Source organism: Daldinia vernicosa, assembly GCF_022497035.1.
Source record: "Daldinia vernicosa strain CBS 139.73 unplaced genomic scaffold F5Y00scaffold_10, whole genome shotgun sequence".
Taxonomy (NCBI): Eukaryota; Fungi; Ascomycota; class Sordariomycetes; order Xylariales; family Hypoxylaceae; genus Daldinia; species Daldinia vernicosa.
The window spans coordinates 521916-535477 of NW_025953926.1; the positions used below are offsets into that span (position 1 = coordinate 521916).

At 48.3% G+C, this 13562-nt stretch overlaps 5 protein-coding genes across 5 annotated transcripts; 3 read left to right on the top strand and 2 right to left on the bottom strand.

Annotated features, from left to right (window-relative positions):
• Window positions 1-584: 584 nt before the first annotated feature.
• F5Y00DRAFT_267723 (uncharacterized protein) lies at window positions 585-3727 on the top strand. Its single transcript, XM_048012116.1, has 5 exons — window positions 585-883; window positions 998-1882; window positions 1940-2292; window positions 2343-2579; window positions 2644-3727. Exons 1-5 carry the CDS (start codon window positions 596-598, stop codon window positions 3602-3604), a joined length of 2724 nt encoding a protein of 907 aa, XP_047867467.1. The 5' UTR covers window positions 585-595; the 3' UTR covers window positions 3605-3727.
• Window positions 3728-5486: 1759 nt separating this feature from the next.
• Window positions 5487-6822, top strand: F5Y00DRAFT_259541 (uncharacterized protein; the record flags this gene model as incomplete). The annotated part of the gene is made up of 2 exons (XM_048010894.1): window positions 5487-6161; window positions 6226-6822. The coding sequence occupies 2 exons, from the start codon at window positions 5487-5489 to the stop codon at window positions 6820-6822; spliced, it is 1272 nt and encodes a 423-aa protein (XP_047867468.1).
• A 925-nt stretch (window positions 6823-7747) lies between these two features.
• On the bottom strand, window positions 7748-8362 carry F5Y00DRAFT_259542 (uncharacterized protein; the record flags this gene model as incomplete). Its single annotated transcript, XM_048010895.1, has 2 exons — window positions 7748-8274; window positions 8350-8362. The coding sequence occupies 2 exons, from the start codon at window positions 8360-8362 to the stop codon at window positions 7748-7750; spliced, it is 540 nt and encodes a 179-aa protein (XP_047867469.1).
• A 254-nt stretch (window positions 8363-8616) lies between these two features.
• F5Y00DRAFT_12214 (regulator of volume decrease after cellular swelling-domain-containing protein) lies at window positions 8617-10063 on the top strand. The gene is made up of 2 exons (XM_048004066.1): window positions 8617-9053; window positions 9109-10063. Exons 1-2 carry the CDS (start codon window positions 8752-8754, stop codon window positions 9782-9784), a joined length of 978 nt encoding a protein of 325 aa, XP_047867470.1. The 5' UTR covers window positions 8617-8751; the 3' UTR covers window positions 9785-10063.
• F5Y00DRAFT_12224 (uncharacterized protein) lies at window positions 10063-13472 on the bottom strand. The gene has a single exon (XM_048004069.1). It carries the CDS (start codon window positions 13294-13296, stop codon window positions 10342-10344), a length of 2955 nt encoding a protein of 984 aa, XP_047867471.1. The 5' UTR covers window positions 13297-13472; the 3' UTR covers window positions 10063-10341.
• Window positions 13473-13562: the final 90 nt, after the last annotated feature.

A 13562-nucleotide genomic window follows, 5' to 3' on the forward strand; every position in this document is an offset into this window, starting at 1 on the left:
GTGCTAGAAAAGACCCTGTAATTACCTTAATATAAAACGTTGCCGTTGATAGTTTGCCTTACATTGACCAATCATATCCCTAGATATATACTAAAGTGGGCCTGGACAGCCTCAACTTATTTGCTTAATAGGCAAAAAAAATTTTATACCTGACCTGAGCAAATATCCCACAAAAGCTATCTACCCAAGCCAAGTCAAGTCAGGCCCGAATCAAGTCAAGCTTTTATTTAATTTGTCGAACTCGCTGAACGAGCTTGATTCTTTAAATCTATGGATAACAGGTAGGCTTTGTATTGTAGTGGATGATGTGTGGATAACGTGTGGATATAATTGTTAACCCATGTCCGGACACTGTCTTGTGCTAGAGACGCGCATCGGTCTTGGCCATGTACCTAATCGAACTTGTGTTTGACGGGGATTACATACTGTGTAGTGGTCAGTAAGACGCGCCTTCAATAGCATTACCTATTCGCGTCTACGATCTCGTATCCACCTCCTAGTGTAAACTATTCCAATATCAGATAACTCGATCCTAATTGAAAATTAAGATATTAAGATATCATCAACTCGATTTGGTCTTCCAACAAATCTCAATATGAATGGGTTCCCCGAAGCTCCCATAGAAATCTCGGATGGTTCCTCCGGGAATGACGAAGATGTCACGGATTCCGAGGAGTGTCTGGACGAGATAAAGAAAGATCTACTAGAATGTCTCGATAAAATCCAAACCGCTGGCCGTGTCGCTGTATCTAAGCAGCACGATACGTTTATCAACCCTGGTTTGAAGATTGCTGATACTCTTATACCATTGCCATTGGCGCCTCGTGATGCTGAGACGATTAGAAGTGTATCTAGAGAAGCTCCCTTTGGTAGAGGTGACGAGGTATGTAGCTCTAATGCAAGCCACGTGTCTCCTGCGAAGGAAAGGAATGGTCTCAACTCGAAAAAAGGTCTCGAGAGTTACACATGATCAGACCGTTAACTTATGCTACTGCAGACGGTGGTTGATACTTCGGTACGCAAGACGTGGGAACTTGACCACACTCAATTCACATTTGCGAATCCTGCTTGGCAACCCTACGTCGCCTCCCTATTGGACGAAGCTGCGCGAAGTTTGGCTATGTCAGAGGTGAGGGCTGAGCCTTATAAGCTGCTTCTATATGAAGAAGGCTCTTTCTTCAAACGTCATAAAGACTCGGAAAAGGTCCCAGGAATGATCGGAACGATGGTCATTTGCCTCCCTTCGAAACATGACGGCGGTAGTGTTCATCTATCTCATGCTGGCAAGAGCTATGTCTTTGAAACAGACAAGACTTCGGACTTCGGCCTAACGTGTCTCTCGTGGTTCTCTGATGTTACGCACGAGATCAAACCTTTGAAGTCCGGGTACCGCTTGGTGTTGACATATAACATCATCCATACGGGTCGCAAGCGCATATCTGCTGGACTGGTCGGAAAGCAATCAGAGCGTCTCCGTTCGGTACTGGTTAAGTGGGAATCAAAACTACCGTCTACGGAGAAGCTAATTTATATGCTTGACCACAAATATACCCAGTCGAGCCTGAAGCTGAGCAATCTTAAAGGTCGGGATAGCGCTGTATGTCAATGTCTGTACGAAGTTGGCCTAGGCTGCGGCTTCACCATTTTTCTTGCCAAGATGACCCGAACGCAAAGCGATGAACGCTACGGGTATGATGACGAAGAGTCGACAGAACTGGAAGACGTGAGGACTTGTGATGGATTGACTGTTTGCAATCGCGAATCCTTGGAGGATGAAGATATCCTAGGGTCCGGCCTATGGAACCGAACCCCCGACAGTGTAGAAGAAGGTGAATTTACTGGTAATGAAAGTATGCCGTCGACCCTCCGTTACCACGACACCGTAAGTTCACCAATAGCCTAATCTCTGTCTTCAGGCCCCTGTATTAACTTAATTCAGGTAGTTGTTATAGTGCCCATGAGCCAACTGCCCTCATTTATTCCCATACCCGGCGTGCGTACTGCATTGAGCTTGGTCAGCCATACTTTAAAACACCGGCCGGATGATCATCGTCTTCATGCCTCCATGCTGACCATTTTGGAGTGTGCATTTCCCGATAGTTTGGCCGATGGCATATTGTTATCCAGCGTGATCGATCTAGCTACCAAGTTGCGAAGGAAGACACTGTACCAGATAGCTGTTCGTACTGCGCTAAGGGACTCGGCTCCTCGACAGTTAGTACTAGAAAAAATAGTCCGGCTCATGAAGGATCGTCTCAAGGGCACTCAGAAACACCCGAACTGGGATTATTGGTACGTCCATATTTCTAGTGATCTTAATGACCTTTCTCTAATTACTCTAGGTTCGGCGATGCGTTTTCTAAGACTAACGAGATTTCTCTGGTAATCCAAGCTGATGTATTGAATCGTCTAGACGCTTTGATACAAGACGACGATCTAAAAGTTTCTTTTCAGAGCTGGAAGACATCGATGTCAGAAAAAATGGTCGAACCAAAGCAAAAGCTGGGCATGGAAGATCATGATTACCTGGTTCGCCTGCTATTTTCACAGTCTAATGACTTGGCGTGGTTGACAAACTGGTGAGTACAGTGATTTGAAGCACGCAAGATTACGACGGGCTGATACATATTTTTTATTAATTAGGTTTGCGCCGACACTGTCAAAGAAGGGTTCCAACGAACTCATTTATACAATATTACGGGAGCTCTATTACAATCGCAGGCGCAAAACACTCGCGAGAGCTACTGATGCATACCGGTGCATTCTGGAAAGCAGTACAGAAAAACTGGCTTTGCGCAACAGCAATTTCCCAGCCCCTTACCCCTACCCTTCCATACCTTTCAGCGAAAATAACTTAAGTTTCGAGAAGATCATAGAGGTTATAAGCCTAGGTCTGGACATGGGACTATCCAAAGAGGCCATTAAGCTTCTCGAGATAAGTTGTACTAATATCTGTCGATCCAGCCTGATACTAAAAGGAAAGAAAATCCTCCCTCGCGGTATAGTTCAGAACTTCTTAGAAGATCTATTAGCGGTCCTACAGAAACACAAGGTCCCTCCCCTTGAATGCGTCAGGGACATGTTTGTAGCTCTCTTCCGCGATATCTTGATCGGAAGGTTGCCAAAGCGTCCCACAAAGCCCCGTGGTTGGAAACACAAGCCGATAAACTGTTCCATGAACTGCCGGGACTGCAGAGAGCTTAACTCCTTCCTTGTGAATAGCGAAGAGAAAGAGCGCGAATTTACCATGGCTACGGAACAACGACAACACCTTGAAAGTCAGCTACCGAAGAATCTTTTCCATTGCCGCACTAAGACAGGCCGTGCGCCGTACGGATTGGTCGTAACTAAGCTAGGAAGGGAGTTTGAGGAGGACATGAAGGATTACCAAGATCGCCTTACGTTCCTCAATAGGGAACTCAGACCGTTCAAGTGCGAGTATATGAAATCTCTCTTAGGAGAAGAGCTATACCAAGAGCTAGTCCTCCTGAAAGATGCGTCGGGTGTGGACGGTGCTGGAACAACGGGGACTGCCGGGACGAAGAGGAAAGCGAAAGAGGATCCTGATGGCCCCAGTGCATCGAGACCCAGACTTGTAGAGTAACCCAGGTAGTTCCGTAGCAAGTACTTTAGTATATGAAAGAGCACAAAGCCTGAACCGTATGTATATGAGATAGCGAGGCTTCGCCGTTATACGCCAGGCCTATAATAATCTGTATTTTAAATAGGAGAGTTCCATAGGAATGCTGGACATCCTACATTGTCATATTAGGCCATGCAGATATGAGGAAGTGGATGCCCACGATCGTCGAGGGCTCGAGCCTCCTTATTCTCCCTACATACCAGACCGCGTCAACGCATTTACCACTTAGAGTCCTTGTTTACCACTTTAGATCCCGGTCTACCACTTTAGATCCTGGTCTACCACTTTAAATCCTTGTCACATCAAAACACTTAAGAACATAACAACAAATTCGACGTGATCCTTAAACCACTAACTATTCAACCGTTATTGTTTACTATACGACCATAATGAACACCATTACTCAAATTTTCGTACGGAAGTCTTTGGCATTATCTTCGGAAGAGTTTCATGAAAACTTCGAAACCGATTTTTTACGAGAGTCTCGTAGAGCTCCAAAAAGAAGATAGTCTTCAGTTTCATCGAAGAGTTATAAGTACATTAAACACCATATTGAAATTCGGCTCTGACAAAAGCTACCAGAAAATGATGACTTATATTCGACACCGCACGCTTTGCATACGCACAAAGCAAGACTGCCTATCAGTTTTATACGACGTTCTGTGGGAAAGACTTCAGTTCAAGACGAAAAGGGCCATGAAAATTTTTGCATATCACAACGGTCCTATTAATACTATTATAAATGTGTTCGGCTCAGGCGTGATCCCCATAGTTGATTCACGATAGCTCAAAAATAAGTACGTATTTTTCCCACATGCTCTGATTACGATATCACGAACTAAATTTTGTACAGCTGGAGGAAGAAGCTCCAATCCGATGGGATTGAGAAGGGGGGATGTAAACGTGTCAAGCTTAATATTAAGCTCGAGAACCTCCTCAAAACTATTGTGGGCGATGCTATGCTTCGTGTATGTAAGGAGGCGGAGACGAGTATTCTGAAACCCCTACTGAATAATGAACCGCCGCTTCCTACAGCCGCATCTATAGATCCGACGGGAGGGCCGTATACCTTATTGGATATGGTAGTGCCTCTGCAGGTTGATTAGGTACGCAACGGGGGTGGGCAACGGACACGAGCGGTAAGAAACGCAAGAAATTGAAAAGAAAGAGGATTGGTGGGCATGAGGGGAACGAGGGTTTAACATATGACATTTAATATGAGACATTGGGACTGAGATTTTAAAACATATCTTCTTTAATACATCGATCTTGCTTTCTTACCTCTTTGCGGGCCTTTTAGATTACCCACGATATAATGTTTGCGTACACTGTTTTACGTAGACAAATGCACTACACGTAGGTATCTATCAGAGGCTGCCCTTGGTATATCACCACTACGGAGTAACAGGTAACTAGCTGGTAAATAACTCATATGGTATATATTTCGGAATACTACTAACGCCTGCCCTCTCCTAAATCTAAAAAGGAACCAAAGTTCCCTTATATACAATATAGTAAATAACTAGCTAGTAAATAGCTTCAAGCTAAATCTTAAACCCCTTATCACGTCATATACCTATCGTAATCCTTATCATCTGATAGTATCTGGGTCCTCTGGCATCATGTAGCACACAGTACAGTACGTATGTAACTGCTATGACCAATACAAACTGTCTTCAAGATGTTTTCATTAGGCAACAAGTTGGCACAGTCACAGTGTGCTTTCCACGTACAAAATATTTGCCAAAATCATTGATCATCATCCTTCATGAAGCATAGTATAGAGGATAAAAGAGATCTCCCGTAGCACATATTCACCTGATATATATTGCAAGCACCAGTCATGGATCTATCTCATAGCCGAACGCCCCCGCCACGTCAACCGCTTGAGACCGTCGCGGTCTTTCATAAGAACAAAGCCAAACGACACGAAACGCCTCTTATCAAACAGATCGCGATAAAACATATCACAAAAGCGCAAGAAGCATTCCCAGTCAGAGCACGTCATCGTCGTCATCATCGCCAGGACAAGCAAGTTAATATAACTACACGTCGGTTCGAGAATCAGGCACAATTCGATCGTGCAGTTCAAATTTACACTCAACTTCAAGCCATCCCTAACCTAACCAGTCTAGTGCCTCGTCTACACGGCCAAGACCGTAAACGGCTCGAGATCGAGTTACAATACCCTACTTGTGAGCTGCTGAGCATCCATGATAGAGTACGAGGACATGGTGCTGGCTATGATGACCGACCGGTACCGTTGTTAGGTATGATACGGGGTGTCCGTCATTTAGGAGACGGTCTTCTGAACGATATTGCTATTCTCGGGGATTCGCAAATTGCATGCGATGTTGACCTGTCAAGCTTGCGCGTCGTATATCAAGGGGTTCGTTTTCTTCCCTTTCTCGAGAATTTCAGTCTAGAAATAGGAACGGAGGATAAAGATAGCACCGAATGGACTGACCTTAAGGTTACTATGGTCAAAAATATCAAGGCCCAGATTAGTGTACTTCAAGTAAGTCGCTATTTTATACAATCGCCTGTACGAAAGAATTTCTAACGTATATAAATCTATCTAGCACCTTGCTCGACTTGTTGCACCATCCTGGTATCAGCTTCGAGTCCCTGAGATAGACTTTGATCCCGAACCAGTTATTGAGATGCTGCGACTATTTGAGCCATCGTATTACCAGCGAAACTCCATCATTTGCCGTGTCAACAGATATATTCCAGATCTAGGCCAGTATGTTACCGACTATGTCTGGCCATACCTCTATAGGCTGTTATCACGACCCGGTTTCCTCAGCGAGTCGCAAGAAGAAGAAAAAGAGAAAAGAAATTATTACGAGGTAGTTCAGCACGTACTTGAACTCAGCCGTGGGAATCATCACCAAGAAGAAGAAAGTCACCTCGCCGTTCAGGCCTCCTTATGGATTGCTTATACCGTGTTGCTGGACCAGCTATACGCCAAAGATATTTTAGATCAGGTCCCGAGATGTGTTTCCCCGTTCGATGATCCGGATGTGGCGGAGGCACACACGAGCGATGAAAACTACCGCAAAGTCCTGGAGGCACATCACGAAACGTCAAAGGCCGTCCAGAGCCTTTATGATGCCGGAGGGGAGCTAGAAAGGAACTTATACTGGGTTTTTAGCGGCTTGCGTTTGCCGCGTTAAGCATTTCCGTATCGTGAAATGTAATGCTTACCTGCCGCCTTACTTAGTTTAGAGAAAATCTAGGTAGGATTAGCTATCAAGCTACTCGATAGTCGATACTACGGCAGAAGTTACTATCGACGGTTGGAGGGGTCCTCTCTTTCTGTGTGAGACTATTCACGCTGGGAATGAGAGGTAAGTATACTTCTCGAAAGAAAGCGTATGGACGTCAAAAGGAGAGAATCCTAGGGCATAATGGCCTAGAAAGAAGCGCCATCGCCAGCGTTCGATCCTTCGGGGATCGCTGTCTTGTCACTACGACGCGGAGCACGTATCCTAACAGGATCTGTTAGGGATATTTAGACTTAGCAGGCGCTGCATTCCAGCCTCCGAGTATCATAGGCGTATTGTAAGCTAGCCATCGATTGCTAAGTAAAATACTGAAAGTACTTTTCAACTACTTCCTGATAACTGCACCGGAGAGGTCTTACCTAGTAGATACAAACAAGGCTATTCGCGAGAAATTGTGTCAAATTAACCAGTAAGTCAAATAACTCCAGAAAAAGCTGTTTCTTATAAGTATATGTTCATGGACTTTTAATTTATACTTACTATAATAGCGTAGGCAAAGGTAGATAGAGGTAGAAGATATTGGTATTAGATAGATGTATCCGGAGAGTGTCTTTCATCCTGAAAATGATAGAAGCAACTTAAGATAGTCAATCAACCGAGTTTGCTCTTAAATAGAATCATATTATTTAAAATTAATTATTAATGATTGATTACTACCTTCTCAAACACCTTAACTCCCTGCCAGAATCCTTAATGTAAAGACTAAGTTAAGAGGTATAATACCTAGTACAAGGACATGAAGCATCGCTCGTAAACGCCCAACTTGCATTCAACCCCTATTCATTTATCTCATCCCGTCCCACCTCACCTCACCTCACCTCAAGCCACCAAACGCGCGATCCAGCTCCTCGCCCTGATCAACCGCCATCTCGCTAATCCCCGCCGTCCCCCCCGGACCCCCATCCGCAACACTCATCTCCGCAAACCGGCCCGCGACCACCACCTCCGCCTCAGCAGCAGGGTAACTACCCGTGCGCTGGGGCTGCAGCAGGCGCGCGTCGCTGTCGAGCCAGCCCGGGGCGACGCGGCGCTTCTCGGCGAGCTCGCGGTCGCGGATGCGGTCCTGCAGGTCGCGCAGCACGCGCTCCGAGTCCTCCTGCATGCGCGCGAGGTGCGCCTGCAGCGCCCTGCACGACGCGACGATGTCGTCTGGGTGCGCGGCGTGGCCGGACTGCGCGACTACGTATTTGACTTTGGCGTCGCTGGCGCCGGTTACGCCGCTGGAGGGCGGGGGCAGCGTCGATGGCATGGACTTGTATGTGTAGGGGAGTGTGGCGGCCGTGGGGAGGGAGACGAAGGGGGAGACGGTTAGGGGGATTTGCGCTAGGAGGGGGTGCGTGCCTGTAGGTAGGTTAGATGAGTGTTAGTATTCCGTTCTGTATTGGTAGGATCGATTAAGAGGGAGTGGATGCTTACGATCATCGCGCATTGTGACCATTGTGCAATTGATATCTCTCTTGCAGCTAAGGCAATAGAGTGGAATTTATCTCTGGGCTATCTGTTTGTTGGTAATTACCAAAGGTAAGGTACCCGACTTGACGGATAAGGGACAGGTTCGGTTGTGCTATGTAAGATCCAAGTATCGAAGCTGCCGTGACGTGTATGACGTGAGATATCGATAAGCGATAAGCCCCTCTATTCCATTTCTCGATTAAACCAAATACATAATTCAAGACCGCCACAGCCTTTCGCCAGTAACAACTAACAACTTCATTTTCACGTTTTCATATATTGACTTAGAGTATATCGCGACAACACGCGGCTGATATTGGATAATAACCTCTATTATCATTAATCGCGGCGAGAATTCCATAAGCCATGTTGCCTCCAACCGTAATTAGAACTTGTCCTTCGGTAGACAACGACTTCCAGCCCTTAAGTGAATATCAAGCTCAAACCCCAGATACCTTCTTCGATGGGAAGCCCATCCTCTATTATCATGACGAAAACGTCAAGGTGTGGGTATCAAACGAGCAATATGAAGCTCTATATATCTTCTCGAAAGGTTCCGAGGACGGCCTTACACCCTTAAATCCTAGTCCGCCGGAATGCTATGCGCTCGAGAATAATTGGGGGAAGCATTTATTCGAGGAGAAGGTCGAGGTATTCGTTGCATCAAAGTAAATATTCCTTTACTAGATCTCATAACTGAGTGTTACTAACATCTTCTAATAGCAAGTTAACACTTTTCTCTCATAAGAGTGGAACTGGAATCGAGATTCCTTATCCAGCTATCACACTCCACGCCATCAAAAATTTCCGTCATGTAGAGAAACCAGATGAGGTTTCGTCCAAATTCATCGGAGTTTACATGCAACTCGAGTTCTCGAATTCAAGTGGAGAGGGTGACGAAATCTTTGATCCCATCGAGCTCACGCTTATCCCATACAAGGCACTGCCAAAGGAACAATCCGCAACTGAGACACTAATTATCGACCCCTTAAACAGTGAGCGTGCTACTGCGTTATTCAATCAGGTCTCGGCGTGCTCGAATCTACACCCTGACCCCCATGAGGAGGAAGAGGAAGAGGAAGGCGGAAATGAATTCGACCGCATCGTGTTCGAGGGTAATGCGGAGGGAGGTGCGATTGAAGGACTACCTGGTGCTTTTAGGGGAGACCTCAACGGTGGTCTGCCGCCTCCAATGCCGGGAAGCTCCGGCTGGATTACCGCTGATAATGTCAACCAATATTTCGATCAAGATGGCAACTGGATCGGGGAGAACGGTGTGAGTGGTGAACTCGGAGATGGCGCAGGTCGCGTTCGAGGACATGTCGAAGTAGACCAAGACGGCATGGAGGGAGTAGAAAATGGCGACGGTGCTGACCCAAAACGTCCGCGAACCGAATAAGCGAGCTATATATGGAAACCAAGCGTCCAACCGGGTTCGCGAGCATGTACTCTCGGCTTGCCTGATATTCGGGACGACTTACGACTCGTGCTACCATCCGGGCACACATGTAATAATTTAATGCAGTTCGTTCGTAGTTTACGATGTTAAAGAGAGCTTCATACCTTGGTAAGTTTTACCACTCACTTGATTCTTAATTAAAACTAAAATATCAATATGTAGTAAGACTAGGATAGATATATACCCCTTGAAGCTGGATTAATACTGGATCCGACTACGGTAGTTCATTAAGAGAGTTGAATAATCCGATTATATGGTATCTTCTAGGGTACCTAATGTTTCCCTAGTATAAGTATCCTCGGTATCTAAAAGTCGGGGATAGATGCTCTGAAATTTTAAATAACTATTATATTGGAACCCCCTAACCCAACCCAGTTGCATAACAGGATATATATAATATACGACGAAGGTTAAAGATATCAGCACACTGTGTTTACATTACAGAGGAAATATTGCGCTCGTCGAGAGCGTGGTATACAAAGTCGCGGCGTCTACAATTAGCCCTTCAGGAACCCCTTCGCGTCGTACAGGCTTTCAACACTCGCCCGCTTAGCCGTGGCCTCTTCGCGACTTAGCTTCGTGGCATGCGTCATGATCTGGCTGGCGTGCTTTACGGCGTCTGTTCCGATGTTGCTCCCCCTTTTGGCGTCTAACCCTTGCACCACCACCGTGCCCCGACGGCTTCTCCCAGCGCCACTTCGTCGTAAAGGACTGCCGTTTCTCGCATTGGTATTGATATTGGTATTGGAACTGGAACTGGCGTTGCGAATTACGGTACCGCTACCCACGCTCGACTGGGACAATCTGTTGCTATTACTCTTCAGATCCCCTCCTAGCGCGAGATAATTCCTCACACCGCCGCTCTGCCGCCCGGGACTAAACCCGCCTCCTCGCATCCCTACGACCGTAGAACTGGCGACGCTGATGTCGCTCATGGTGCTTAGCTGGCTGTTCATGCGCCGTAGCTCGGTAATGGCTGTTGACATGCGCACCGTCTTGCTGCGCTTGATGGTCTGCGCGCGCAGCGGCGGGACTTGGTCTTCGTCTTGCGAGTATATGGATCCTTCGGAGGGCATGCTGCGCCGCGGCGGGGGCGGCGATGCGGGCACCCATGTTACGGATTCGTGGTTGAACTGTCGCGGCTCTTCGGCTTGTCCGTAGTTCGGGATGCGGAACCCGATGCGCGAGGAGCGGCCCGAGTTGGATATCGTGTGGACGAGTTTCTCGGGCGAGCCGTCGGGGGTGTCGTTGTAGCTGTAGTTATAACTGTCGTATACGGATGATAACCCGGCTTCGGAGACTACGGGGCTGGGGGCGCGTTGGTGGTTTGCGAAGGTGGGCGAGTTGAGTATGGATCGGGGGGAGGGTAATACTCGTCTGCGAGAGGGAGAGGGCGTCGGGGTTGAGATGGAGGCGCTCTCTTGGGATATGGTTCTTTTGTGCGCGGGATATTTCGCGTCTGACTGTTTACGGGGTAGTTCGGCTGGAAGTGGTGAGAAGACCTTTGATAAGCGAGCGGGGTTTTGCGGCGGCGGCGTTGACATAGTGAATGGGTCGTCGTCGTTTTCGTCCGATGACGGGAGCGTGAATGATAGTTTACGTCTTGGTATACTATTGGTTTCTATACTCTGTCGCGAGGATAACCGAGGTGCGGGCGATGTGTCCATCCCCAAGGTTCCTCGACGAATTCGTAGGGGAGGAGGTACTTCTTCCTCCTTGACGCGAGACTTGGGGCTTCGCTCTGGGTTTGCCTCGCGGTTTCTGCTTGGAGAGAGCACCTCGTGACTAGAAAGAACTTTGCCAGGGATGCGCCTCTCTACGCTGCCCTCTGGTATCGAGTCGACCGGCGGGCTGCGGACAGATGTTTCTTCCATGCTATACAGTGTCGATAACGCGGAAGACAAAGTACTACCGTTTGAGAATGGACGAGCCGGCTGGCTCCCTTGCGGGCTAGGACTAGGTTCTGCCGACCTGTTGACCCGGCTCGGGCTGGACAAAGCGGTTCGTACGTCTTGGTACGACTCCCTCTTAGACGCAACGAGGCTATCTGGTTCTGATAGCATCGAGACTTGCGATATCCGCGATACGTGGGATTGCTGTCGCGAATGCCCAGGAGTCCGCATCGGACGTTGAGATAACTGTGGTGGCTTTGGAGTAGATCCTTCTAATTCCGCGTACGACAGTGTTGCCGGAGCGCTCTTGTGGCTCTTGACGGGACTGATGTCCCCTCTGTTGGGAGTCTCATAACTGAAGTCCATATACCCCCCATAATGGTTTCCTTGGATTCCTCCATTAAGCACCCTTCCAGGGGTACACGGGGGGGCCATTAGAGTCTGCCGTCGCGCGCTCCTATTCCCGTCTTGTAATCTCTCCGCAGTCATGCGCAGAATTTCCGATAGTTCCGTGTCAGTCGCGCTGTGTTTCAAGATCGGCTGTCTCTGCGTCTGCCCCTGCGGGATACTAATAGGGGCTGGTAGACGCGCTCCGCCGGCTAGTTGTTGGGCGGCTTGGAAGGAAACCCTGTTACGGTATCGTGGGTTGTGGATGATATCTGGTGGTGACTTTGACGGGCTGTTAGAGGCGGACCCGGGGCTTGGGTTGTTCGAGGGCCCGTATGATTTTTGAGGACTGGTGTAGACCTGCGGCTGGTGTTGACTCTGCCGTGGTGTTGCTGTGTACCCGGTTACGTTTGTGTCCTGAGGTGGCCCGTTCATCCTCTGTTCGTTGGGGTCGTCCGCAGGAGCGTTGAGTTGCTCTTCTATTCCCGTCTCGGTATACGGCAGAGTAGGGCTTACTTCCCCTATACCACTCCTTGTCGAGAGACGGCTTAAGGAACGGCCTAAACCACCGTCGAACCAGCTCACTCTCCGTTTGTGCTTCTGTTTTGACTTCCTTGGAGAAGTGATAGTCGGGCCGTGAAGCGCATCCTCGTCGATCCACGATGTCTTGCGTCTGTGTTGGTACATGTCGTAACCGCGCTCCTTGTCCGGCGACCGCGGCTTCTGTCCCTGCTGCGTATCTACGCTGCCTCTCCTGCTCCCGTCTCCCCCAGAAAAGCTTCCCGGACGTGTTCGAGCGGGAGATATGACGTTCAGACTCGAGCGTCTGCTCCTACTCTCCTCCATCCCGACCTCGTCGTCCTTATCCATCATGACAGCCACCTGCTCGCCGATAAAGCTCTTCTTGCGTAGTCGTCGCGGGCCCGTTTCGTTCGTTGTCGTGTCCCCGGACTCTACCGCCGACTCGGGAAAAGCAGACACACGACGCTGATCCCGCTTCCTGGCAAGTTTGATGAGCAGAGGCGCAAGCGCCGCGAAGAGAATCACGGCCCCGCCCACTGCGATGCCGGCTATGGCTCCTGTCGAGAGAGCCATCTCGGTGCCGGCCTCATGTGCCGCTATAACAGACGCGGTATTCCGACTTCTGATGTAGGAAGACATTTCTTGTATCATAGTCGAGGTAATGCCTGACTGAACTGACTTCCTAAAGGTGTGTTTGGTCTCCTTTTGGATCGCATTCGTACTTCTTCTCACGCCTTCCTTCCTCGCTCACTCGCGGGCTGTTTGGTTAGTAGGACGTGTAAAACTTCGTATTGACATTACATGGATATGGAGGATGCTTCACGAATCCGCGAAAGAGTGTAGTTAGTCACCAGGGAGAACAACAAAATCACACGAACTAACGAACGGAGAGGAGAGGCGGTTCAAGACGAGGTGGT

Bases quoted from the DNA above. Each gene is read 5' to 3' on its own strand.
- F5Y00DRAFT_267723 (XM_048012116.1), top strand. From the start codon at position 596: ATGAATGGGTTCCCCGAAGCTCCCATAGAAATCTCGGATGGTTCCTCC. The intron at 884-997 runs GTATGTAGCTCT...ATGCTACTGCAG, and splicing joins CCTTTGGTAGAGGTGACGAG to ACGGTGGTTGATACTTCGGT. The intron at 2,580-2,643 runs GTGAGTACAGTG...TTTATTAATTAG, and splicing joins TTGGCGTGGTTGACAAACTG to GTTTGCGCCGACACTGTCAA.
- F5Y00DRAFT_12214 (XM_048004066.1), top strand. From the start codon at position 8,752: ATGTTGCCTCCAACCGTAATTAGAACTTGTCCTTCGGTAGACAACGAC. The intron at 9,054-9,108 runs GTAAATATTCCT...ATCTTCTAATAG, and splicing joins GAGGTATTCGTTGCATCAAA to CAAGTTAACACTTTTCTCTC.
- F5Y00DRAFT_12224 (XM_048004069.1), bottom strand. From the start codon at position 13,296: ATGATACAAGAAATGTCTTCCTACATCAGAAGTCGGAATACCGCGTCT.